The sequence below is a fragment of the Pongo pygmaeus genome, chromosome 8 (assembly GCF_028885625.2).
Source record: "Pongo pygmaeus isolate AG05252 chromosome 8, NHGRI_mPonPyg2-v2.0_pri, whole genome shotgun sequence".
NCBI lineage: Eukaryota > Metazoa > Chordata > Mammalia > Primates > Hominidae > Pongo > Pongo pygmaeus.
The window spans coordinates 122,220,250-122,248,163 of NC_072381.2; the positions used below are offsets into that span (position 1 = coordinate 122,220,250).

At 42.2% G+C, this 27,914-nt stretch overlaps 2 protein-coding genes across 4 annotated transcripts in view; one reads left to right on the forward strand and one right to left on the reverse strand.

Annotated features, from left to right (window-relative positions):
- The window catches only part of HSPA12A (heat shock protein family A (Hsp70) member 12A), a 180,022-nt gene extending 164,650 nt beyond the window's left edge, over window positions 1–15,372 (reverse strand). Inside the window, exons 1-3 of one of the 2 annotated variants that reach the window (XM_054435901.2) lie at window positions 15,138–15,255; window positions 802–861; window positions 540–627 (exon numbers count right to left, since the gene is read on the reverse strand). In XM_054435901.2, coding sequence (XP_054291876.1) covers window positions 540–627 — 88 coding nt within the window. In that variant the 5' untranslated portion in view covers window positions 802–861; window positions 15,138–15,255. Of the gene's footprint in view, window positions 1–539; window positions 628–801; window positions 862–15,137 lie in introns of both variants that reach the window. The other variant, XM_054435900.2, reaches the window with a different exon arrangement.
- Window positions 5,660–27,914, forward strand: part of ENO4 (enolase 4) — a 42,216-nt gene continuing 19,961 nt past the window's right edge. For both annotated transcript variants that reach the window (XM_054435906.2, XM_054435907.2), the window contains exons 1-6: window positions 5,660–15,303; window positions 20,844–20,972; window positions 21,721–21,911; window positions 24,226–24,374; window positions 26,029–26,198; window positions 26,294–26,425. In XM_054435906.2, coding sequence (XP_054291881.1) covers window positions 15,139–15,303; window positions 20,844–20,972; window positions 21,721–21,911; window positions 24,226–24,374; window positions 26,029–26,198; window positions 26,294–26,425 — 936 coding nt within the window. In that variant the 5' untranslated portion in view covers window positions 5,660–15,138. The remainder of the gene's footprint in view (window positions 15,304–20,843; window positions 20,973–21,720; window positions 21,912–24,225; window positions 24,375–26,028; window positions 26,199–26,293; window positions 26,426–27,914) is intronic.

Genomic DNA, 27,914 nt, shown 5'->3' on the forward strand with positions numbered 1-27,914 from the left:
AGTCTTTCTCTTTTTACATGAATAGTCCACTTGTTTTCTCCAGAATTGGAGGGAGGCACCGAAGAAGAAGGAGGAAGAGGACCAGTCCTCTGAGAGGAGAGACATGTTAAGGCAAAAACAAGCCCAGAAGAGCGAGAGGCCATCTCTTCCTGCCTTTGTATGGGCCCTCACAGAGCCAATCTCCCAGGGCCACCAGAGCAGGACAGTAAGACAGCATGAGGCCGGCAGGCTACCCGGATGCTAGGTCCACAATCTGTGCGTGTGAGTGTGGCCAGCGACGATTCTAGGCTTTGGATAGGTGGGAAACGAATTTGTTTCCTGACTCAAGGGTGCCTCTGAAATTCTCTCAAACCTCTTCCCACTTGCTGGTGTTCTGAACAAGCAGGTTTTGCAGCAGTGGCTTAGCAAACATCTTACGCGTGCAGAAGTTTAAACGTCCCAGTTTTAAACGTACCTAGTCCCTCTCGAGAGGAATGAGGTTCTGGGGCAGTTATCTCACATGCCAGTTTGATACTTACACACATTAGTTCATTTCCTACCTGAAGCGGCTATTTCCCACCTTGAATCACACTTCATTTTGTTCTTTGCTTTACACCCACAGAATCCGTACACGCCAACACTCTCCATCTGTAGGAGGGGGGAAAAGAGTTGCACTGTGAAAATGTCACTTTGTTTCCATGTTGCTCTTAAGTCACGTACTCGTGCTGGTTGACGGTTTGAAGAGGCAGCACCCGGCAGGAGGGAAGCAAAGATTTAGGTGGGCGCAGAGGAGCTGGGTCCCTGACAGGCCTGTGCACTTACCACCTACTTGTTGTGTGGCCTTGGGCAAGGTGCTTAGCCCTGAGTCTCAGATGTTTTCATCTGCAAGACAGAGATAATGCCTTACTACATCAAGAAAGAAAAAATAGATGGAAAATCACAAAAATCGGGAAGCGTTGTATGCACGTAAGGAGTCGTGGAGAAACAAGAGCTGCCAAAACTGAGGAACCAGGCCCGGTTGTCTCTCCATTTACCTTGGAGAGATGACACTGAGACTCTGTCCTCTGGTTCCCCAAGGCACACTTGACAGAGCCAATGTGCCACCAGCCCATCCCAGGGTACTCCCCTTCCTCTCCCTCCACTCCTGCTTATTCTTAAAAGGGCTGTAGATATTACAAAGACAAGCGCCTGGGTGTAAAACAAATTCCTAGAACCCACAGTTATATTAGCTATTCATTCCCTCTGCTGGCTCCTAAACAGTACAAGGGGAAAAGCATGTCTTGTTCACCTGTGGATTTCTAGAAGCCCCGCGAACACTGGTGGGTACACAGTAGATGCACAATACATGTTTACTAGTTGGAATGCAAGAATTCAGCTTCCACACATGTGCCGAAAGCAGTCAGGAGTGTGTGCTTTACAAAGGTAGCACAGACCCTAAATTTGGAGAGCTTTACTCGTCCCTGAATTAAAGATGAGTAAAATCAAGCAGGCGGTGTGTGGTGGAGAATGCCTGTGAGTAGTCACGAGAGAGGAGCGAAAGAAAACAATCTTAGTTTGGGGCAGAAAGAGAGTGAAAATGCTGGAAAATGTCCTTAATAACAGTAAATGGGGAAAGAGAAAACGGCTCATCATGATGGGGCATTTAGTGCTTTTAAGCTAAATACCTCAGCATATTAAGCAAATAGAGAAAAGACAGCTAGAAGATGTCAGCAAATTGAACCGAACAGTGCTCAGAAAGCCCACAGGAGGTGTCTGTTTTTGACCCCTTTTCCCATCACATGCCTGGGCCCAGGCTGGTTGTTTAGTGTTGCCTCTCCTCTCCAGCTGCGGAGCTTATTGAAAAGCTCTTGCTCCCTGCCTGGTTTTGGCACATTTTCTGCAGGTGCCTCCTACTGTGGCCACAATGGGCTGCTAGGGAGGTTTAGACCTGTCAACAGCTACAGGGGAGGGGGTGGCAGTGGTGGAGGGAGCACAGTCATTGTCTTAAAGGGCCAGTGACATTGTGTGCCGCCACGGAGCCTGCAGCAGTGGCACCTGCTAATGAGATGAACCCTTTCTCCCACTCTCTTTCTCTCTTTAATGATTTAACTAGATCGCTTTGGTTCCTTTCTGGAAGGGGAATTGCTCCATTGATCATATAAAGTAATTGCCTGTAAAACATTGCTCTGCAACAACTACTACTTTCCTGGCTGAAAATGTCACAGCAATTGAAAAGCTCTTAGCCCCGTTCAAGAATGAGGTTGCAGAAGAGAACAGTCTTTGCATACATCCCCAAGTATTTGTGTGTTCCTGGAGTTACAAATTTTTGGTGTGACTGGTGGATTTTTAAGACACAGAATTTCTTCCCTGCTGTATGGTATGATTTTTGCGTAAGATTGTGGTAAACTAACCAAACACACACACACACACACACACACAATAACTCCTTCAACCCTAAAATTACATCTATTCGTTCAGAGAAAGAAATTCTTTTCTTCATCACCCATGCCATTCTTCTCTGAGAGGCCATGAATTTGGAGGGACACCCATCTAGGGTCCAGTGTGATTTGGGGAAGGGTCTTCATTTCTCCTTACAGAAGTAGATGCTATCTTTATCTAGGAGGTAGCAGGGGCCTTGGTTTGGGAAGGAGGAATTGATGCCTTAATTGTTTAGGATTTGCTGATTTTTCAGACCTGTCACTTGGCGGCGGCAGTGACACACTGTGGGAACGGGGACCACACACTTAAGGAGTTTTCATGAATAGCTTTATGAAATAATCATTGCCACACCAACGTGAAGGAGTAATTCACCTGGGGATAAATCACTTTGTCACAGGCATGAACCTGCCTACAAAATAAAAAACTCTTAGTGATGGTTTCATTTTCCTCCGACAGGTGAAAGCGTAAGTTTATATCTAAATCAGAGAGAAATCTTTTTCAATTCAGTTGGTGGGAAGGGCCACTTACGACACGCCATGCTGCCCGCTACCAATCTGGGAACAAAGCTCAGGTGAATCACCTGTCATCAGGATAAGCCATGGATATGGTTCTTCTAGCTGATGAAGTAAAGGCAGTAGACATGCCTATTATTGCACTTTTATAAAAAGGCAAAAACATCTGCCCACTTACTGACAAAGAGCACAGAGAACTGAGCTATAAAAAAGACCATTTATGGCAATAAATCTGAAAAAGCCGTAGAACTTTGTGCAGCTGAACCCTCTGAAAGGTCACGGTACAACTTCCATAGCTGAACATATGTGCAGCACTTTTTTTTTCTTAGAATTTAGAGACTGGGGATTTTAGATTTTAAAATACTTTAATACTATCAGAATATACATGATATCTAGCTAGGGCAATAACACATACTATACCAAAATATACTGTATATAATAAAAGGTATTTTCCTACCTATAATAAAAGGTATTTTTATCTACCTATTTAGTAAAAAGAATGCAAAAAAAAATTCTTTAAATCTAAGGCCATTAAATAAACTGATTCCTGAATATGAAGAATTATGTTGACAGCCTTTTAACCAGGAATTTAAATGTGTTTCTATTTGCTCATACTGACAGGGTTTAAAAAAAAAAAAAATGCCTGTAACACATATAATTAGATGTTTAATTTGGTAATATAGAACTAAATAAAATATGAAACTAATAACCCCAAAAGTTCTGCCTGGCTCTGAGTCCCTTAAATAAAAACAAGATTTATATACTGTCATGGGAAATAGATAGTAAGTGGTAAATTACTCCACACGACAATTTCTAGTAGCTTTGCCTATTTGATCTGCGGTCTAGGCAGAGGAAAGTGGGTTGAATTAAGCCCCTGCATCCAAGAAGAGAAGAGCTTGGACTATCGAGGCTGGAAACAGAAACCCCATTCGTACAGAGCAACACAGCAACCCAGGGTGTGATGGGAGGGCCCGGGAGGTGGCATTCTGCATGGGAGGGAGGCGGGGGTTGCTGGCCTGCTGCTGGTCCTCAGGCTGAGTGTCCTCTGCATGAACTCCCAGAGTGAGAGTGTGCGTGGACAGTTTTAACACCGTTTTACCATATTTCTGGAGGGAGGAAAAACAGAACATTTGAAGTGGAGAAAAACAAGCCAAACAAACACATCATCAGTGGAATGAATGTCAAATCTGACAGCAGCCACAGGACTGGTTTCACTTCTGCATGCCCCTTTTTGGTTTATTTACACATGATGCAAGAGGTCTGCCTAGAATTCCAAAGTTCAGAGGCAACAAAATTATGCTTTACATCTTACTCTTCACATGGATCTCCATAGCACATTTTAAACCATCTGACTTCACGAGGTACAATTAAACCTTTAGCTAAGTTTGTCTTAACTTCATACAAAAGAGGGTTTGTAAAGATGCTGGGGCTTGCTTTAAAAAAATAAAAGAATGCATTTTTTAAAATGTTGCCTTATTTCTGTGTCAAGGCACAGCCGGTTAAATGCACATAGAGATGAGAATTATAACCCGGGCTAATATGTGATTGTTCTGAGCAGTAACTGCTAAATTCTTCATAATTCAGGTTTGTCAACTTATTTACGTAGTGAGAGCCACACACATTTCAACCTGAGCTCCTTATGTACTTAGTAAATCCATGTGTTTACATTTGTCACCAATATGTATTTCATCCACTAAAAGTTAACACACAGAAGTGTAAAGATCCTTTATACTTTAATAAAAAGCTAACAGGCTAGTGGGTAATAGGGCCTGTTGAAATGTTTGTATTCAATACATAAGGTGAACATACTTTCACAGTTGGAAAATGACATCAATCTGAACTTTGTTTTATAGCTCCTGAATTAATATAGAACTACTGGATAAGGAAATAAACAGATTTCACTATTTTATGCCTTCGTGGAATGCACAAGATCATTCTAAAGGAACATTTCAATCGCAGTGTTTAGGATCAAGTCAGACATTACTGAAGCTGCATGAGCACAGACTTCGCTCCCCTCCCCCACGAAGAGCCCAGCTCTACTTTGCTGTTTCCTACAATTTTCTTAGAATTACGTGCTGCAAAGTTTCCTCAAAAGTCACAAAGCACTAAGTAGCCAAAAGAGTCTTCCCATACCTTTGTTTTTCCCAGTTTGACAGGGATCACAGCTCCATTCCTCCAGTAATATCCATCCAAAGTTACAGCTTATTTAAAAATACCCCATTGAAAGAGATGCACTTTAGTAATCAACACAAGTATGACTGATTCCAAAGGACTTCGTAGATGCCTACCGTAAAAAAACAAAAAACAAAAAACCTAAAATCTCACCTACACATTTTGTCAAAAATAGATGAGACAGGATGGCATGACGTGTATAACCTTAAAGTCTCAATTTGAAAGCAAGGTGGGTCTATCATAAACATAAACATAGCAATCATATGATCATAAACATAGTAACTGCATGATCATAAACATATAATCACATGGACTGATCCTGATGTGGCAGCTGAGCCTTAACCCCAGAGGGTACAGACATGTGTGCAATGTTTGATGTACCAGCCAGGGTCTAGTTTTGTGCTAAGAAGGTTAGTGCCTTTTTTTTTTTCTTTAATATTGGGGCTTGAAAGAATGTGAAAAGCCCAAGGCATGCCCCTAGTGAATTGGGGTTGAACTCAAGACAGCATACATACGGACAGGAAAGCCGGTTCTTTTTAGTTAAAAACAAAACACATGATTTTTTTTTTGTTCTCATATAATAAATAATATTTAGAGATAAAGTCTCTTGCAAATATAAATTTAAAGTTCCTGTTTTGAGTTCATTTTGACTGCATATCCTGTTTTGCAGATTTATAATTATCTCTGAAAAAGACAACTAATTTTCCAACATTTGGTTTATAAGAAGTATACAAAAAATTACTAATTGAGCAGATAATCTTTTTCTTGCAAATATTAATTTCTTGGTTTAGAATTTAAAATGGCTGTATTTTCAGTAAACTAAGAAATGACGATACACAGGAAAACATTCATTCTAAAGCTTATACATTGATAAATATACATTTTATTTATTTCAAATATCACTCTTTAAAAGTTAAAGCCCTTTGTTCTTATCCTAAAAAAACATAGTCTTTGATTTTGTATTTGATTCTGTATTCTCAAAATCAGCACAGAAACTATTTTTCCTGTCAGCTTAGATATAAAGAAAAGAAAGCATTTATGATTAGGCAACCAAAGTTCAGGTCAGATCCACGGTTAATAGGAATCTCAACAAGTGTTGGCTGAGAATAATTTACATCAAAAAGAAATTTGGCACTAGTTCCCTCAAATGGGAACTCTGCTCTTAACATGTTAGAGTCAGAAAATTCTTTAGGAGGTACAGAGATCTAAGCTTAATTCAGACGGAATTCCTGCCTTGTGAGTGTGTTTCACTATCTTCTCCATTTTCAAGTTTCCCGAAAGTTTGTAAGACTAGAGTACAAATATTTGGTTGTGACCTTTGGGAAGGATGACTACCTAGGATTGCTCAGTGATGTTTTAAATCAATCAGTTGCTCATAGATCAACTCCAATTTTCACAACAATCTAACAGTAGCTGTTGAAGAAGTGCAGCTCCCTCAGGGCACTTTGGCAGCTCCGGTAAAGGCAGTGGAACAGAGTGAAGCCTGAGTTACTCACTCTGCTTCCCTTGGCCATATCTCTAGGCACACACACGCACAAATGGTGATGAGGGTAGACACCCAGATACTTCTAATCCAAACCTCACTTTTGCCTCAATCATTTATTTCAAGTGAAAGTAATTTCATACAACATTCTCCTAATACACACAACTCTTTATTTCATTCTGAGTACAACTGTGTGTTAGACACTCCCGCACTTTCCTGTTCTTTCCTATCCCCCAATTGTAGCAGTTAAAATTGTAGCTCAGGCCAAAGACAAACATCATTAATAACATAATAAAAGCATTTCCATTTTAGAAATCATATTTCAGTCTTTGATCTTTACTAAACTTTTCTCCTTCAAGTATTAATGGAAATGTTTTTCTGAGAAACAGATGCTGATCATCAGTAATTTTATTTCTGTAATCTCTACCTGAGGTGTTGAACACACAATCACAAAATATAATAATTATATTATTTAATTAAAAACAGGATTAATCATACATTACCCCCTGTCAGCATTCGACACAATTCAATGTATTTTTTAACATCTGGTATAGAAATCTTATCTAACATATTAGAGATTCATTCAAATACATCACCTTAAATAATTTTGGAAGTACATAGGCTTTCAATTATAATAATTTATAGATGTTTGTCACATACAAAAGAGATGCAGTTAAATCAATACAGGTAAATTTGGCTAAAATGATTTTATTTGCTTAAAAAATACTGAGAATTTACTCCTCCAAAATACAGTTCTTTGAAAAACAGTTCTCATTCTTCATTTGTGACTGCTTTTTCTTTTTTTTTAATACTCAAAGAACTGTAGTTCTAAACTTCTTAGGACAAAATAGCTGCCAACTCTAAAAGACAAAATTATGGCAGAAAAAGAGAAAACAACATCATAATGACAAAAAAAATTCTACACTTTGCCAATAATTAATGTAAAGTCAAGTCCTAAGTTGACAACTTAATTTTTTTAAATTCCCCAAATAATTTTTGAAGGTTTAATATTACCATAAGATTCATAACTAGGCCTGTAGAAATCATCAGTTATAAGGCAGAGGCAGTCTTTTGATTTTGCTAATAACAAACAGATAATTCCTCTTAAGCAGATTAACTTAAAGTACATTTTCAAGGAAGTTAAAATCCCCTTCAATCAGGTTCTCAAGTTTAATTACAAAAGTCAAACAATTTATTAATACTCATTCAAGTGCAGCAACAAAACAGGCACAGAAGTCTCAGGGGCCAGGAAACAAACCCAATCGATATTTACAAGAGTCACCGAGAAAACATTTTTTTGCCATAACTTGATAAAACATCTAACTGGTCCTCTTAACTAGGATTCTTCCTCTCTCTTCTTTGCTGCCCCCTATCTGGAAACTACATTTAACATTTTCTTCACTCACAGTAAGTACAATCATATTGTTTATTTTGCTATTTTTATATTAATAAAAGAAGTACAAATTAGAAAACCTGGCCTTTTAAAGGTATTTTATAGGTATTCCTTTTGCTTTATTAGCCCTGTAGTTATATTACAAAAATAGCTTTAAGCTGTAGCTACTTCTATAAAGTTAAAAAATTATTTTAAAATGGCAAAAGAGTTTGCCTAAAGAGTTTTTTGTTTGTTTGTTTTTTTGTTTTTGTTTTTTTTTTTTTTTTAGATGGAGTCTTGCTCTGTCGCCCAGGCGCAATGTCAGCTCACTACAACCTCTGCCTCCGGGGTTCAAGCGATTCTCCTGCCTCAGCCTCCCAAGTAGCTGGGATTACAGGCACCCGCCACTGTGCCCAGCTAAGTTTTGTATTTTTAATAAAGTCGGGGTTTCACCATCTTGTCCAGGCTGGTTTTGAACTCCCGATCCACCTGCCTCAGCCTCCCAAAGTGTTGAGGTTACAGGCGTGAGCCACCGCACCCAGCCAAAGAGTTTCTTTTGCTCGATCTTTTCCTTTTCTCTTTACTATCTGAACTCACTGAATAATTGCCCTACTTCCAGTTTCATTCTGCCCATATAGAAATTGTGTGTCTATTCCCTGAAAAATACCAACTAAACTGCCAGCAGTAGCATCTCCAACAGTATCTTTTGGTCTTCAGTGTCAAAGGCCTTTGAACAAATGACCGGAAGGCTGAATCTAAAACAGCCTTTGACAGGATGCCAGCTTTGAACACTCACATTTTGACTATGGCTCCAGCTTTCTATTTATCTGGGAAGCAAGAGAGAAACAACACAACTTCACAATTTTGCGCAAATGCTAAAGGCTAAAATAAAAGTGATACATCACCAGGAGGCATAATCACCTCAAAAGCTCACTGATACTGTTTTTAAAATGGGGCTCCCTTTTAATTCAATTCAGTCTGGATTCCAGTGTAAAGCTAAATAAAGGTTTTCAGACAAATACTGCAAAACTGCTAAAATACTACATTTTCCTTTTCCTTCATTTTCTTGGTCATAACACCACCATTTACTATGTGTTAGCTACAGCAGAAGGACTTTGACATGGATTTTTAAATGTCATTTCCTAGCAATCCTATGAAATTAAAAATACTAGTCAGTGAGGAAATGGGCCAGAAAAGTCAAGTAATTTGTAAAAGGTCACACAAGTGGGAACTGGAAGAACCAGGGTTTGAACTCAGGAGCTTTGATTTCCTAGGCCTTGTTGGCTTCATCCATCAACAAACCATTCCTGGGGGAAGGCTTCGTCATTCTCTTTCTGACCTAATCCATGGAGAAATCTTTTGGAGCAGTGGTTTGCAACCTTGGCTGCATATTAATTATCATATATTTTTAAAATGTATATGCATGGGCCCCACCCTCTGGAGATTCCAATTTAATAGGTCTGGGATAGGGCCCAATCACCAGTATCATTCAATACTGCAGCAATGATTAAAATAAACAATACGTCTCTTCGTGGTGCTTAAATTCTAATGGTGCTTAGATTCTAGTAGAAGCCAATAGAACCTCTAGATGATTCTAATGTGTGGCTCAGCCCAAGAACCAATGATCAAGACACCACTTACTGAGAGTTCTTTCTTCAAGACCTCCAAGTGAGCAACTCAACTGACTCCTCCAAAGAGAATGGACAAGAGTCTAGCAACAGCTAGCATAAGACAGTGGAATCTGAGAGAGTTCTAGCTTTGAGAGGCAGTGGAGCACAATGGGAAATACATGGGGACTGGTGTCACCTAGACCTGGATTCAAATTCCGTCTCCCCTATTTATTAACTGTGTGACCTTGGGCCAATCACTTACCTTTTGTGGCTGTTCTGCGGAGTCAATGAAATGATGTAAGTAAATCTCCAGGCATACAAAAATGCCCAATCAAAGGTAGTTGCAACTGTTGTTTTGGCTGGTTTTATTACTATTATAGTGGTAATGACTACTGCCAGCAGACATCGATGAAGAAAAAAACAAATTTTAAAAGCCTCCCCCATTTATTAGCCAAATAATTCCTACTTTTATTACTTAGCATTTAATTTACAGCTATTTATATTTGCAATTAGCTTGGTAATCATATTTCTTATTCATGACAACTGGGTGAGGATGGTTAATGTTATTCCGATTTTCTAGATGAGGAATCTTATTTCCTATGCATGATGACTAAGTGAAAATAGTTAACATTATTATTCCCATTTTCTAGATGAGGAAAAGGCAACATCTTCCATCTATTGTCTCTAGTTTCTATGATTCTATGATTAAAGGCACCTGCTGTCATGTTCATTGGTTCCCTATGAAAAATGATATTCAACATAGATGTCAAGTGTAGGAAAGAAGAATTAACAAGCACTTGATAGCAACCCCAAAATAACATCTAAATAATCACTCAGGAACATCAAAGTCATGGCAAACAAGTTCCATTTTAAATAAAGGTGTTGGACAGGATTAGGGAAAAAATGAACAAACACGTCTTCTTTATTCACATTCATTTAGGAAATATCTGACATAGCTTAGAAATTCTTTTTGAAATACAGACTGAATAAGTGTTAACTTCCTCTATGAAGGGTCTTCAGTTAGCAGACTGCAATAGATTATGTCCTGATATTTTATCTTAAGTTAGAGCTATGAAGTAGGAGAGATCCAAGGTGGAAAGACCCAGTTCAGGGGTTCTCTAAAAAGGCCACCAGGAAGCCCGTGGACTCTGTGAAAGGGCCCATCACTCCAAAGACACCAAATACTCCCCCAACACTGATGGCTTGCCCATAAATGTATCCCTTTTCATATGCATGAAATTTCCATGAATAAAAATATAAATGCCTCTAGAAACACTGCTAAATTTATAGTTATTATATATAACTACTATTACATTACGGGGAGGGGCTGAATTTTGTTATTGTTGTTAAAAGGAGACTTCATATTCGAAAAGCTTAGGAAACTCTAGCCCAGTCCAAACATCTCCTTTTACTGACATAGATGAATCTTAGGGGCAGCTGGGACTCCACCTTAGGTTTTCTCATTCCCAGACAAGTGTTTCTTGTTGCACACCATACACGCCTTCCAGTGCAGTTACAGACTCATGGGATGTTAACAGTCATGACTAGATCCTCTCTCTAATATCATTTCCTCTTTCTAAAGCAGGAGAGTACAATCCCACCCTCTCTCCGTGGATATGTTCCAGGAACACTCTAAATCTCCTGAGCCTCTTCTTTCCCCTTTCTTCCCTCCCATCCTCAGCTCCCCAGTTTGGTAAGTTTAAGGTTAGCAGTACACTCAACCCTTCTCAAGCTCAGAGATGCTCTGGAAGTACCCTAAGACATTTAATCTCAATATGAAATGGAAATATAATCACCGAGGTACTAAAACAAAGAATGTATAAAGTATGTATAAAATCTGCATCTATATGAGTGTATTTATAGCTAAAACCCCATAAATATTTCCTAATATCTATGAAAAATAAGAAAGTGGAATATTCATGAATAATCATTTTATTTACCTGGATCTGTCAATACCAATCAGGTGTTAATAAACCCCTTGCACACCAACTTTTCAAAATGGTTTCACATTTATGATTTCACTTTCTCCTGATGACTCACTCTGATATAAGTGCTACTGGAGTGTCACTGGAACTTAAATTCCATGAAGAGAAGGAATTTATTTTATTCACTGTTCTAACCCCAGTGCCTAGAACAGCGTCTGGTATGTGGTGGCATTCAATATTTGTTGACTGAGTGAATGACAGAAGCTGACTGGGATGGTAGTTTCTATTTATTGATTGATTTTTTGACTTCATGTAGTTTCACTTTTCTTTGAGAAAATTAAATGAGTCTATAGGGGAATAATTGAGTTCCTAAAAATTTCTTCTTAAAGTCTTCATCCTGTTGTAACTTTAACATTCTTCCCTCAAATATTGTTAATGTAATTTTTCTTTTCTTTTTTTTTTTTTTTGTTTTTTTGAGACGGAGTCTTGCTCTGTCACCCAGGCTGGAGCACAGTGGCACAATCTCGGCTCACTACAACATCCGACTCCCAGGTTCAAGCAATTCTCCTGCCTCAGCCTCCCAAGTAGCTGGGACTACAGGCACGCGCTGCCATGCCCAGCTAATTTTTGTATTTTTAGTAGAGACAGGGTTTCACCATGTTGGCCAGGATGGTCTTGATCTCTTGACGTCGTGATCCGCCCACCTCGGCCTCTCAAAGTGTTGGGATTACAGGCGTGAGCCACCGCGCCCGGCCTTGTTAATGTAATTTTTCAAGTTTATATAAGTAATTCATTCATTATAGGAAAATCAGATACTATCAATATACGAAAAGAAGAAAACAAAAGGTCCTGGTGATCCCATCACCTTGGGACAACACAATTAACATGCTGATGTGTATCTTTTCAGACTTTTTTCTATGCAGTTCTACAAACACAAACACATACATATGAAACATTCCCAAAAGTCTCTGCCCTAGACTTTGTGATTTTGATTTTTTCCTTCTTCTCTAAACCCTTTTTCCTGAGGTAGCTCCTTGCCTTCCTTTTATGTCCTAAATCTATTCCTTCCCCAATATTTAGGTCCTACTTCAAAACGATTTTCCCCCTTTGCCCTCCAAAAGATTTGTCTGTTCTTACAACTTTGAACTCTATGTGGATGTTGTCTATCGGGATCTTCAGTCCTCCCTTTTCTCTGGGATACCGATGCTACTCAAGCTCTACACATCTAACGCCCAATGCATCATATCGCCTCCATCAAAACCAGATGACGCACCGATCCTATTTCCGTTAACTATCACAGAATTCTACAAGGTATCCTCAAAAGCCACCTTTGCTTCCCCAACTCCACCACATCCAACCATTCAAAGCCTTTTACATCCCTCCTTCCTATTCTCTCTCACTCATCAATTCCCATGGTTGCCATCAGTGTTTAGGCCCTTGCACATATACTATTTTCTGCCTCTGTCTCTTGTTTTCTGTATAACAAAAACCCATCAATGCTACTCACTGCTGCAAGTTAACTTCCTAAAACCCCACTTATTTCTTGCCCTTCGTATATTCAGAAATTTGTGGTTGCTTCCTTCTCTTACAAAATGGGATTCCAGCCTCTTCATAATCTCATCTCGAACTACTTTTCCACCCTATTTCTCATTATTCCTGAAAAGAAACACTTTGCTCCAGCCAGCTTGGTGTACTCATTACTCACCCACCTCCAAAACATCTGATTGTGAGTTAAGTACTTATTAACCGTTTATTATGTGTAAAACCCACTCAATCACTCAACAAATATTTACTGAGCAGCTATTCCATCAGGTAAAGTAATGGTGCTGCAGACACAGTGGTGAACAAGACAGACCAAGTCGCTGTCCTCCTGGAACTGAGGCAAATGGGTTATAGGGTTAAAGGGGGAGACTCTTAAGACATGGTGGTCCCAGCCCAGGATACTCGCAATCTTTCATTGAAATGTCAAATGAATCAAGACATCCCTGAGGGCTGAACTTTGCGGTCCAGGCTGCAAATGGGGAAAGAGTTCAGAAGGAAGGGCTGGCTGGAGTGAGAGCTGGATTGTGGATGTGGCGTCTTTGATGTGGGACTCAACTCGGGCACTCAAGGATGAGCATATGAGAGAAGCAGGTACCTTTCTTCCAGGAGTGTAGGAGGAAAGGCAAAAAGGTGGAATGGAAACAACAGCAATAGTGTCAGCTTATTTTGCATAAGGGTTCACTCAACATCTATTCAGAAGAGCACATCCTCTGCCTTTGCAGGGCCCCAGGCTCCGTGGTGGATGTGAAGGTAACACAGACTCAGATCCTACCGTCAGGGGATTTCCATCTAGCTAGGAGAGAAGGCAGGTTCATGATGATCTATCACACACAGACAGTGAGACGTTCCATAAGAGAGCAGAGAGAACACGGAGGAAGTTTCGAAGGTGCATGTCTGGGTTTGTGTAACAGTACTTACAGCATCACATTTTTATGCATCTGCACCCATACGTGCATGTATTGAAAATAACTGTTTCAAAGTGCTTTCTCACTTCCTCATTTCGTACTAAGTGACTCGGGAAACAGGTAGAATAGGTAAGATTATGTTTTCCAGAGGGGGGAAAAGTGTGGCACAGATTTTGTAACTGATCTGCTTAGGTAGGGAACATAAACAGGCGCGAGTGGAACAAGAACACCCTGTCCGTCGCCGCCCACTCCTGCAGCAGAGGAAGTATCTAGAACCGAGGACGCACACTAAGTTCTGTAATCGCATGACACCTGGCAGGTACAATGAAGCCAGGAAGGCACTTCGGATTGAAAAAGGCAGGACATAGGCAGCATTCCGGAGAAGGAACGTGAGCCAAGGCCATTCCTCCATTTCCGTTTTACCTCCCCAAGTCCTGCCTGAATCATCCCCCACCCTTAGGTCTGCCCAAACCACAACCATCCCTTAGGGTTCACCCCAAATATTTTCAACCCACACTGGTTTTTTTCATTCCATTGATTTCACCCCCACTAATATCCCAGAGAAGGGCAAGTGGCCGTTTCTCTCCTGGGCATCATAGCAGGCTCAGCCAGCACACGGCTCGGCTCAGAGCAGGTAGTTAACAAACACGAGCCGAATGAAAGAATTCCTGGGATCGCCACAGCTCAGTAAGGATGCCCTGAGCCCCTACATCCCTCCCCCAACACAGTGGGCCTGCCTGGCACGGGCGGCCTTAGCAACCCGGAGGAGCTCACTAACAACGGAGAGAAGGGGGCGCGTGGGGAGGGCGGGGTGGCCCGAGACGCTGGGCCACTGGGACCCGAGCGCGCGACCCCAGCCGGAATTCGGAGCTAAGGCTGCCGCGCTCCGGCAAAACGCGCTTGATGAGGTAGTTAAAGATTTCCCCCTCTGGAAAACCGCCAGGGAAAAGTGGTGAAAAACGAAGCCGGGAGGGCCCTAGTCTCGGGAGTCTAGGAGGAGCCCAACCCCCGGACCTAATGCCGCAGGGAGAAAAGACAGAGCAGCGAGCGCAGAGGCCACTCTAGCTCCAAGGAAAAGGAACGGCTTTTGCCGCAAGAAGAACCTAGGCCTGGAAGCATCGCGAGATCTGGGGGTCGGGATCACATTGCGTTGCCTAGCGACAGCAAGGACGCTCGCAGGACCCCAGGCTAAACCCCGCTGTAGCCTTAAATCTCCTACCATGGGGGAAGAAGGCGGCGGCCGCAGCTGTGGGACCACTAGGGAGCTGCAGAAGCTGAAGCAGCAGGCGATGGAGTACTACCGGGAGAACGACGTTCCGCGCAGGCTGGAAGAGCTGCTCAACTCCACCTTCTACCTCCAGCCTGCCGACGTCTACGGGCACCTGGTAGGGACCTGGGACAAGCGCTCTCCTCCCGCCAACCCCTCTCCCCCGCCCCGCGCTGCGGCAACGCCTTGCGCCTGCGCCTCAGAATCTGGCATGCGCGCCGCCGGGGCCCCGGGCCTACGTGTGCGGAGGAGACTTCTGGAGAGAAGGAGCGGGAAGGACACCCAGGGGTGGAGGGATGTCCCCAGAGAAAGTGGCGGAAAGGAGGCAGCTGGAGGAAAGAGGGCGCTAGGCGTATTTGACCTGCAGCGACAGCCCAGGGGCTGGCAGGCTTCCTCGCTACCTAAGGGGCCTCTCCGTTTGTGGGCCGGTCCAACGCCCATGCTTGCCAATTGTCATTTTTAACACAGACCTTAATGCTCTCAGCTCAGCTCACCGACCTTAAGCAGCTCCTCTTTGATCACAGGATGAACACCTTGGCGTTTGCTACAACTTGGCCTCAGCCTATTCTGGGGCCTCATCCTACTGGCTCCTCTGCCGGGATGCCAGTTATTATCTGACCAGCCCCGCCCTAAACTCCAAAATTCAGACCAAAGCCTTGCCCACGTAGCCCTGGACCAACCGTCCTTCTGGGTTCCTGCAGCATTTCCTTCGTGTATTGTAGTCTCTTGAGGCAGCCTCCCTAGGCAGCCTGTGAGCCCCTGCTGGGCTCAGAAGCCTTGTCTTCTCACCTTCCGGGTCTCTGCCCAGCCCTGAGATCTGGCACACACCTTAGCGTTAAGCAGTGAGCAGTTGAAGCAAAGACGTTTTCTCCCTTCCAGATCTATAAGTAGTAAGGAAGGCAGTGTGGTTGGGGCCCCTAGGAGTTTGCACTATGGCAAGGGAAAGCAAGGAGGCAACGTGAACACCAAGCAAAAGGAGTCCTATGAAGAAGCAGATGTGCTGTCAGGGTGCAAAACCATGTCGTGTTGAGGCAGTTGATATAAAGGATGTTCTGCGAATGACTTTTTCCCACTCATGGCCTATACTGTCAAAGGGGAGGGGTGTGGGGTTTACTGAGCCCTTTGTGCTGCGTGCTATAACTCAATCCTCAGTACCACTGCAACAAGGTAAAAATGATGATTCCCATTTTACAAATAAAGAACCTGTGGCCAGTGCAATTTAAATGATTTTCCCAAAGGACATAGTGACAGAAGAAAAAAAATCAAACCATGTTTGTGTCCCTAGTACCCAGCAGAGTGCATGGCACACAGTGGATGCTGAGAAACTACCTGCAGGATGAATGAGTGAATGCTTGACTCTCCTTCCATTCTCTTCCTACTATCTGTTGCTAGAGGAATTCTTGAACACAATCTATTCTAACGTCCTCATTTTACAGGGACACCAAGCCTTTGTCTCACAGCTACTTAGTGCGCAAGCTAGGACTAAAAACATGGACTCTTGTTCCCCTGTATAATGATCTTCTCATTCTATTAGGCAGCCAGGATATTCGTTTGTACAGCTCTCTGGGAACTTATATCTTAGTTTGGGACAAAAGTCACTAATACATAAAATAATTGGAGCAAAAGATAAGGTGATAGACGACTGTGTGCTAGATTGAGGGACAGATCCCTATATGCCTATTAAAGGAATTCAGGGATGGAAAAGATCCTTGGAGGCTGTATATCCAGGAAGGCTTTGGCTTGGACTTTGAAGGATGTTCAGGAATTGCAGAGGCAAAAAAGCAAACTCCTTGAACCCGGGAATCAGAGGTTGCGGTGAGCTGAGATTGCACCACTGCACTCCAGCCTGGGCAACAGAGCGAGACTCTGTCTCAAAAAAAAAAAAAGCAATCTCCTTTTCCTCTTCTTAGTGACTGCCCTAGTTTTGGCGGTGCTTACTCTCACCTCGTCTCTCCCTCTATCTAGTTCATCCTGCAGAGTGCTGCCAGAGCAGCAAGTCTGACCACAGTTCTCTTCCTCAGCACCTCCTGTGGCTTTCCCGTGCTTGCTGGCCTTCATGTGTGTGGTTCACAGTGCTCAGCCCCTCCCTCTGGTAACAGGCGCATCTCCCATTCCCTGCCCTCCTCCGCTACACCGAATCGCTGACTGTTCCCTAAAGCCAGAAGTTTCCTACCTCCCTCCCCTTTGCTTATCCCATTCCCTCTCCCTGAAGTATCTGCTCACCACATCTCCCCCTTGACTGGCACTGAAACACTATACCTCCTCCAGTGTTCAGCTCCAATGTCATTTCTTCTGTCCCTCTCCAACATTGATATGGCTTGGCTCTATCCCCACCCAAATCTCATCTTGAATTGTACTTCTCACAATCCCCACATATGACATGTGGGGAGGGACCGAGTGGGAGGTAATTAAATTATGGGGGTGGTTACTCTCATGCTGTTCTCGTGATAGTGAGTTCTCATGAGAGCTGATGGTTTTATAAGGGTCTTCCCCCCTTCACTTTGCACTTCTCCTTCTGGCCCTCATGTGAAGAAGGATGTGTTTGCTTCTCCCTCCACCATGATTGTAAGTTTCCTGAGGCCTCCCCAGCTGTGCAGAATTGTGAGTCAATTAAACCTCTTTCCTTTATAAATTACTCAGTCTCAGGCAGTCCTTGATAGCAGTGTGAGAACAAACTAAGACAGACATATTAGAGGAATTCACACATGGTAAAGATCCTTGTAGGCAATAACAATACAATTTATTCCATCATCATAAAACTGAATGATTGAAAGAGTTTTGGATTGGGAATGTGGCAGATCTGGTTTTGATTCTTATCTCTGCCACTTCCTCACTGTGATAGAGTTACACTGATGGTCCTCCAAGAAACTACACTTCCAGTGTGAACACCTTTTTGTAAGTCCCTCCCACACTGACTCTGGACTTGGCTATGTCACTTACTTTGATCAATAGGACCTTGACAAACGCGATACAAACAGAGAGTTGATAAGTGCTGGCATATTGAAGCTTGTCTTCTCGGAATCTAGTCATCATGCTGTGAGGATGTCCCAATTACCCTACTGGAAAGAGAAAGGTTGTGTAGAGAAGGACCCTGGCAGATATGAGACCCCTCAGGATATCCTGTGACAAAGACAGATGCCCAGCCAACCCCTCACTGTCCCAGCCATCCCAGCTACAGCACTGGACATTGAGTGAAAACAGCTTGGATATGCTGGCTCCTGTCAAGCCTCCAGATGATTACATCTGCATAAAGGACTCCAGAGAAGCCCAGCAAAAGAATTTCCCAGTTGAAGCCCCACCCAAATTACAGGATCATGAGCAAGTTAATGGTTTAAACCACTAAGGTTTGGGGTGGTCTGTTACAAAGCAGTAGATACTGAAAACATTGGCTAAGTGATCTTGGACAGTTAATTTTTGTGGAACTCAGTCTGCCCATCTGTGGGATGGAGATGATATCACATAGCTTAGAGAGTTGAATGACATCATGTATATACAGTGCCCAGGGATGTCACTGACATTTATTAATTTATACAAGATTTAATTTATAGAATCCTATATATGTCAGGCCCTGTGGTTTGTGATACAGTGATAAAGAAGTCATTCTTTCAAAGCCCATATTAAGCACTTTAAAAATGTTAGTTCCTTTCCTCTCCTAACACAACGTGCAGTACATTATAGGTGCTTGGTGCTTGTTAAATTGAACTCACTATAACACACAGAGTGTAAGCTAAACAACATTTTTGCTCTCCTGATTCTAAATTCATTTAGGCACTTACTCTGTAACATACAAACCACCATTTTAAAAATCCACGGATGGCTTGAAAATGAGCTCTTGCTTAATACTTCTGGGGCCCCACCTCTGAACTGGCATGTCGCTGTGGGTATTAGATGACCTGTTGTCCAGGTTGAAGTCACTGGATTTTAAACTGAAAGATCAGAGACCTGGTCTGCTAAATGAAAGCAAAGCCCAATCCTATCTGGTAATCAAGAGAGCAATAAAGGTGTGCCTTCACCTTCCCTCCTTCCATTCTCTCCTAACTCCTGCTCCTCTGCACAGAAACACTGTCCTGAGCCTTTTCTTGCAGGCTCCTTGAGTGGGCTTTCTATCTCAGCTTCTCTTTCTTCAGTCTCTTTCTTGGATCACCTCCAAATGGCTTCTGCTTTTCCACCTCAAAGAAACTGCAATTGCTAAGGCTCCCAACAAGCCTCTTTGAACACATAGGACTATGCATGAGCTGATGGTAAGATACAGCCGTCGCGTAAGTCTTCACCACTAAAATATCACATGCCTTGCTGGGAGGAATAAAAATGAGCCCATGTGCCGGGCGCAGTGGCTCACGCCTGTAATCCCAACACTTTGGGAGGCTGAGGCAGGTGGATCACGAGGTCAGGAGTTTGAAACTAGCCTGGCCAACATGTTGAAACCCCATCTCTACTAAAAATACAAAAGAATTAGCCAGCCGTTTTGGTGCATGACTGTAATCCCAGCTACTTGGAAGGCTGAGGCAGGAGAATCGCTTGAACCCAGGAGGCAGAGGTTGCGGTGAGCAGAGATCATGCCATTGCACTCCAGCCTGGGTGACAGAGTGAGACTCTGTCTTAAAAAAAAAAAAAAAAAAAAAAAATCAGCCCATGTCAGGTTTCTTGAATTCGAATGCATCATGGTGTTCTAAAGACCAGTTGGTTTCTGTATCTTGAAACAAGGGTGCTGGGCACAGTGGCTGACACCTGTAATCCCAGCACTTTGGAAGGCTGAGGTGGAAGGATTGCTTGAGGCCAAGAGTTTGAGACCAGCCTGAGCTACATAGTAAGATCCTGTATCTACAAAACGTAAAAATTAGCCAGGTGTGGTGGCGTGTGCCTGTGGTCCCAGCTACTCGGGAGGCTGAGGTGGGAGAATCACTTGAGCCTGGGAAGTTGAGGCTGCAGTGAGCCATGATGGTGCCACTGCACTCCAGCCTGGCTGACAGAGCAAGACCCTGTCTCAAAAAAAAAAAAAAAAGAAAGAAAGAAAAAGAAAAGAGGGATAGCTTAGGCAACTGAATTGACTATAAGAAGGGCTGCTAGCCTGTAATCCCAGCACTTTAGGAGGCCAAGGTGGGTGAATCACGAGGTCAAGAGATCGAGACTATCCTGGCCAACATGGTGAAACCCCATCTCTACTAAAAATACAAAAATTAGCTGAGCATGATGGCGCACGCCTGTAGTCCCTGCTACTCAGGAGGCTGAGGCAAGAGAACTGCTTGAACCTGGGAGGCGGAGAATGCAGTGAGCCAAGATCGTGCCACTGCACTCCAGCCTGGCCACAGAATGAGACCGTCTCTGTTGAAGAAGGCCTGCTAATCAGTGACACAGGGCCTTTTAATTAAGAAACATATGCAAGTTTCTGTTGAGAGTTCAACATACACCAAATTGCCCCACATACCAGAGACTCAGGAGTGGGCTGAATCCATATCTCGGTACGTGAGGGCAGGGCAGTTCTCACAGAACTGCTAGTCTAATCCTGGCATCAGGAAGAATACTCACGGAGAGGTTTGGTAGAAACTAGAGTCAATGTGAATGACCTTTTGAAGATAAATTAGATGTGGTATTGTGACTTTTTTTTCCCCAAACACCAACTTGAACCAGATGATTTTTGTTCTTTTGTGTGTGTTGAAGGCAAACTGCTTTTCTAAACTTGCAAAGCCTCCCACCATATGCAAAATAGTGGGGAAAGACGTACTGGATGGACTGGGGCTTCCAACCCTGCAAGTGGACATATTCTGCACCATTCAGAACTTTCCCAAGGTATGAGGCAGTTTAAGTGTGTTCTTTAATGTCCTGGCCCCACTGCATTTATTAGCAACTCTTGTCTAAACTGTAGAAAATTAATGTTTTGAAATTCAGTGTTTGCAAAATATATATATATATTTCATAGGTAGTCATGTAAGCATGAATCATACCATCAACCATGATGGCTTTATTATGTTTAAGTGTAATTTTGATACAGACATGACATGCTAACCTGAGGATGATCCAACATGGATAATGGAAATGAGGCAAAAATAGTTTATAAACTCTGACATTACTCATGTGATAGGTTCTATAAATCTACATGTAGGTTTATAGATTAGTCTATTTACCTAGACATTTATAGATGTTAGACTGACCTAAAGAAAGAAAATAATTTACTTTAATAATTTGAACAATTCATTTTAATTCACTTTGCTACATATTTGTTAGAAATGATTTTTGCTATAGTCTCTGGTAGGAGAATAATGATGATTAAGTCTGATTTTTGTTGTTATTTATCGGAGAGGTAGTGATAAAAATGAAGTTTGATGTAGGGTTTTTGTAAGGGCATTTTAAGTGTTCTATGAAGCTGAGTTCCATAGTGTTTCAACAGCTATAAAAATATCTCAAAGAAAATTATATATTCTCATTCTCCCCTTGAAATTGGTGGTAAAATTTCGTGCATGTTAAAAGCTGGATTCATTTAATTTCCTCTTTCTGGGAGAGGTAGGGAAAGTGTTGAACACATTTATATGATTTTCAGAACGTATGTTCTGTGGTGATCTCGACTCATTTTGAAGTCTATGAGAACGCTCTGCCCGAGCTGGCCGAGGCGGAGGAGGCAGAGAGGGCCAGCGCGGTCAGCACCGCCGTGCAGTGGGTCAACAGCACCATCACACACGAGCTCCAGGGGATGGCACCCTCTGACCAGGCAGAAGTGGATCACCTACTCAGGTACAGCTTCCACTTTGAAATATAAACATCAAGTACAAGCTGGGCGCGGTGGCTCACGCCTGTAATCCCAGCACTTTGGGAGGCCGAGGCGGGCAGATCACGAGGTCAGGAGATCGAGACCATGGTGAAACCCAGTCTCTACTAAAAATACAAAAAATTAGCCGGGCATGGTGGCGGGCGCCTGTAGTCCCAGCTACTGGGGAGGCTGAAGCAGGAGAATGGCGTGAACCCGGGAGGCGGAGCTTGCAGTGAGCCGAGATGGCGCCACTGCACTCCAGCCTGGGCAACAGAGCGAGACTCCGTCTCAAAAAAAAAAAAATCAAGTCCAAATACATGTCCATTATCTTTCCATTTCACCTGCCAATAAAATGAGTCTGTCAAATCTATAGAATTGGGAAATCAGTTTACAAAGCGTATGTGAAAGCAGCAACATTTAGCATAAAATTTGTTTTTCTCCTGAAAACCATGTAGTTAACACCTTACTATGTAACACTACATAGGGCTTTTCGGTCTCTTTTCATGTATAGAGCTTTCCTAAGACTTAGTAAAAAGCTTCTCAGAAAAAGAATCCGATTATGAATCCAGAGGATGCCTTTTTCTTCTGCCCACCTGTCACATGCCACCTGTGAGCTCCTCATATCCTTTTATTTAGTCACAACAGCTGACACTTACATTCCGTTCTCCGGCCACAACTAAGTCTCCCATGCTTTGCCCATAGGTTGACTCAAACACGCTAACAAGGAAGCATTTACTAGGGCTATGGAAATGTTCTTCATTGCCCAACCAAGTAGTGAGTTAGAATCGTTTTCCTGTTTGTGCAGGTCCAATGCCACAACCCCTTGGCCAATAGAAGGTCAATTGGATTCTCTATTCTTAAGCTTTATCACTTACTTAATTGTATATAACATTTTAGTTTGCTTCAGAGTAAGAAAATGACCTTTGTAAAAGAAACCTTTTTTTTTTTTTTTTTTTGAGATGGAGTCTTCCTCTGTCACCCAGGCTGGAGTGCAGTGGCATGATCTCGGCTCACCGCAATCTCCACCTCCCAGGTTCAAGCTATTCTCCTGCCTCTGCCTCCAAGTAGCTGGGATTACAGGCACTTGCCACCACCATGCCCAGCTAATTTTTGTATTTTTAGTAGAGATGGGTTTTCACTATGTTGGCCAGGCTAGTCAAGAATTCCTGACCTCAAGTGATCCACCTGCCTCGGCCTCCCAAAGTGCTGGGATTAGAGGCATAAGCCACTGCGCCCAGCCAAGAAACTTTTTTGAATAGTTTTGGGTTTTCTTAGAGTTTCTGAATGCTATTCCTCTATTCCCTTTTTTCCCCCTTCATGTGCTATTATCATTTTCTTAATTTATTTATTATTTTTTTCTCAACCTCTCAGTTACATCTTATATTTTATTACACTCCTTTTTTTCCTGGCATTTTCCCTCCCCAAACCACCCATCTGGACTGGTTCTTCTGTAGACCAACTACAGAGATGCCATAAAAACTTCATTGTTCTCCTGTTTCTGGAACCCACATTCTTTTCTTTCATGATTTGCTGGATCGTATCCTTTAAAAGTGAGAATGAGAAAGGGTATATGGGATGTAAAGTTTCTTAGTTATTTTATGTGTGGGAATGTTGATACTTTGCCCCCATGGTTGATAGTTTAGCTGAGTATGGAATTCTCTGTTGAAATCAATTTGTCTCGTACTTTAAAGGCATTGCCCCACTGGCATCTGGATTATTAATCTGATGCAAGTCTGATTCCTATGTCTTTGTTTTTTATTTGCCTGGTTTTTTGCCTATAGAAGCTTTTAGCCTCTTCTTTTTATTTTGGGGTGCTGAAATTTTACATAAATGCATCTAAGTGGGATTTCCAAAAGTTTTTTTTAAAATATTAATCTTAAGTGTCAAGAAAAAAGAAAGGAAGTCCTCTATATTTATATGCTGTATTTCACTCTATTCTTGACACATTTGTTTTCTGATGGTCATTTATACAAAAAGGAAATACTGTAACCCACAATAAAATTACATCTTCAAGTTTTACTCTAAAAATGCAAACCCAGGGTGCTCAAATAATTTTAAAATGAGCATCTGAAATCTTTAAACATTTATTTCCATGCCAAAATGAATTTCAGTTCTTGAATGCAGTTTTATAACAGCATCATTGTTTACTGGCTTTGAAAATTAAAGTTGATTTGTTCTTAAGTAGCCGAAAAGCAGTTATTTATTGAAATATATGGGGTCATCTCTAAAATATGACCAAAATCACAGAGTGATATTCCTAAATATCCCACTGTAAAGCCATATTTTCTTGCCATTAAGGATATTCTTCGCAAGTAAAGTTCAAGAAGATAAGGAGAGAAAAGAATTGGAAAAGAGCCTGGAATACTCAACAGTGCCTACACCTCTACCTCCAGTACCACCACCACCACCCCCTCCACCTCCTACCAAAAAAAAGGGGCAAAAGCCAGGTTGGTTGGTGACTTATCTTGCAGAGTCGTTAGTAACAAATGTGTGAGGAAGAAAGGCTGAAGCCTGGACTGCCTTTCTGAGTCTCTTGGCTACAGACACAATTTGGGCTCACAGCCAAAAGCCATCCATCCTATGCTACATCCTCACTCAAAGATTTTGCCCCCATCCCACTCTCCATTTTTATTTGTAAAATAAAACAGTTTGTCACCCAGAGGTGATAAATACTTATTATTAAATAAGATGCATTGAGCAGTGCCAAGTGGGGGTAGAGTGGGAGGGGATGGCATGGGAGACCTTTCACCTCCTTTCAAAATTTCCATTAGCTAATCCAAAAGCCACTCCAGATCTTAGAGTTTTGATTCCTTTGATATGAACAACCAACATTTTCTCAATCCTATGTAAAATACACATTTTCTTTACAAAACTTTATTTTAAAGCAAATAATACAAATTATCACTTCAATTTGCCCTTGCTCCATGCCTTCCAACAGATTGCTAACCTCAGCCCCTGCAGTACTGTTCATTCTGAAGCTGCTCTTGGTATAACAACAGGGTTTTGTGTGTCTGCTGAACTAGAACATGCTCCTTGAGGGCATGAATCATGTTTATTCCACTTGCCATTGCCCGTATCTAGCATGATGCCAGGCACGAACCATACACCCAATTAGTGGGGGTTCCATTGAGTAAGAAAGCACCAGAACCAGGAAGGGACCAAAGAGACTAGGGAGGCAGGGTACCTTATTTCATAGATCCAGATGCTGAGGCCCAGAGAGGTGAAGAGATTTGCCCCGAGACAAAAGAATTATGTTTGAGTAATCTTCCCTTGGGAGGGTGGGATGGCCACTACTGAGTTATAAGTAGAGACCAACATGGATGTTCGTTTGGTGGTTGCTTTTGACTGATAGAACGTGGAACTTAAGGGAAGAAGTGGGAGGGCACAGCTATTTGCTAAGCGCTCATTAAGCATGAGGTGCTGAAATATCTTATCTCGACTGGGGACCTGAACCACATCGGCAGCTGTGGAGGAAAGGACAAGAGGAACACTAGAGATATATGTAGACTCTGTCCGGACCTCATGAGACAGGGAGGCTGAGAACATATTCTAGTGAAAGATGGGTAAGGAATCTGGGTCAATGATTGGATCTGAAAGGCACTGCTAAAGATCGTAAACAACACAGAACGAGGCATTGGTTTGGTGTTGATGAGAAAGACAGCAATTTAGATATATTCACGCAGAGATGTTCAGCAGAAAGTTGAGTGTGCGGCAGCTATGGTGAAATATAGAAAAACAAAGGATTTGAAATTTAAAGACAGTTCAAATCCTCTATCTACTTTCTGTTACATGTTGGGCAAGTCTTTTAACCCCTCTAAGCCCCAGTTTATGTATATGTAAATGTAGAATAAAAATATCTACCTCATATGATTGATGAAGGAATTAATATTAAATGGCTTAAAACGTCTTAGACAGGCAAAATCCATGGCTAATGATTATTTGAGAATCTTAAGCAAAACCAAACAGAAAACTTCTTGGGGGTTGAGGTGGAGCATTTATTGTTCCCAGCCTCGGCTTTCATCCCTTCTTTATCCTGGGTCTTTCCATCTGTAAATAAAGCGTTTAGAAATACAGTCTTACTCTCAATATTTCTCCCTCCAGGGAGGAAGGATACTATTACGGAGAAACCTATTGCGCCTGCAGAGCCTGTTGAGCCTGTACTCAGTGGCAGTATGGCCATAGGGGCCGTGTCACTAGCTGTTGCCAAAGCCTGTGCCATGCTGCTTAATAAACCTCTGTACTTAAGTATCACTCTACTGAAGCACAATCAGGTTAGTATCTGTGAAGTTCCATTAAAAGGAGCCATAAGTATCTCAATATGGATGAACCCTGTTTCTCATTTTCCCTCGTTTTCCCCCTATTTCAGGAACAGCCAACAACGCTATCTATGCCTTTGCTGATGGTATCGCTGGTCAGCTGTGGGAAGTCATCATCTGGGAAGCTAAATTTAATGAAAGAAGTGATTTGTATACCCCATCCTGAATTAACAACCAAACAAGTACCTTACATTATCTCAAATTACCTTTTCTAAAAAAAAAAATACTCCATCATTGATGAACTTTTAGGGGAGCTCCCTTGTGACACCAAGGGAGAGGGAATTAAAGATAAAATGAGAAAAAAATATTTTAGGAAATCAGAGAAGTGGGAAGAAAGACCTCAAACCAAAGGGAGCACATGTAGAGCACCTTAGATGTCTGGTTTCGTTACAGCATTGGCTCATGCTGGTGACTCACAGAGAAGCTATAGCTGAGAAACTCTGCAGACCTAGAAAGTGCTGGAAGGTTGTTATTTGGGGACATCTTTATTTACTCTGCACTGTGCCCTATGGCAGCAGCAAGTGAAAGCTAGCACTTCCTAGCAGCCCACTCTGTTAAGTAAGAACTCCAGGACTTGCCTGGCACCTATGAGACTTTTAGTGCATATTTGTGGAGTGAATAAATCTCAAGTTGCATGTTCACCACTCAGAGGTGTGCAAGGGTCTATACTGCTCCTCAGTAGCCTGAAAGAGTCAATAGGCCTCTTTAAATCTTTATGATGACCAAAGGTTCATGATCTATAGGAGATGCTTTCTAAAAAAGTACAGAAAGCTTTCCCCAGGCCCCCTCCAGTAATAAGTTGAGTGATATTTTATCTTAGTGGAAATCAGTAAGAAAAAAAAAATCAAGATTTTTCATGATAAAGAATTCTTTCTTAAAATAGTTATTGCCTTACAGTTTATCAGTTGCAGAAGACTAGGATTTATATCTGGCTTATCATCTGTCAGATCGTATTCAGATCCTGGTGTCAGGATCTTTCCTTTAGTTAGTATCTGTTGAGCTGTTGGCATACCAGAGCACGAGGAATGCCATTCTTTATCAGGTCTTTGTATGCAGATCTCATCATCACAACATACTTTTCTACTTTTTAAGGGACAGTAGATTTATACTGATTCAGCCACTCTAATCCAGACTACCCTGGTGATCTGTGACATGTATTGTGGGAAAGTTGTCTAGGTTGGCCAGGCATGGTGCCTCACGCCTGTAATCCCAGCAGTTTGGGAGGCCAAGATGGGAGGATGGCCTGAGGTCAGGAGTTCGAGACCAGCCTGGCCAACATGGCGAAACCCCGTCTCTACTAAAAATACAAAAATTAGCCAGGCATGGTGGTGCACGCCTGTCATCCCGGCTACTTGGGAGGTTGAGGCAAGAGAATTGCTTGAACAATTTGGAGTTTGCAGTAAGCCGAGATCATGCCACTGCACTCCAGCCTGGGCAACAGAGTGAAACTCCATCTCAAAAAATAAAAACAAAAAATAAAAAAGAAGAAGAAAGTTGTCCAGGTTGGTCCAGAGACCATAAAAGAGGATGAAGTTAACTTGATTCAGCAACTGAACCAGTCAGTTCTGAAAGGTCGAAGAGAAGCTACTGAGGGAGAAGAACCTCTCATTCACATTCAACCCATTGAAAACTGGGGTGAAGATTAACATTTAATCTACTGATTTTGTAGAG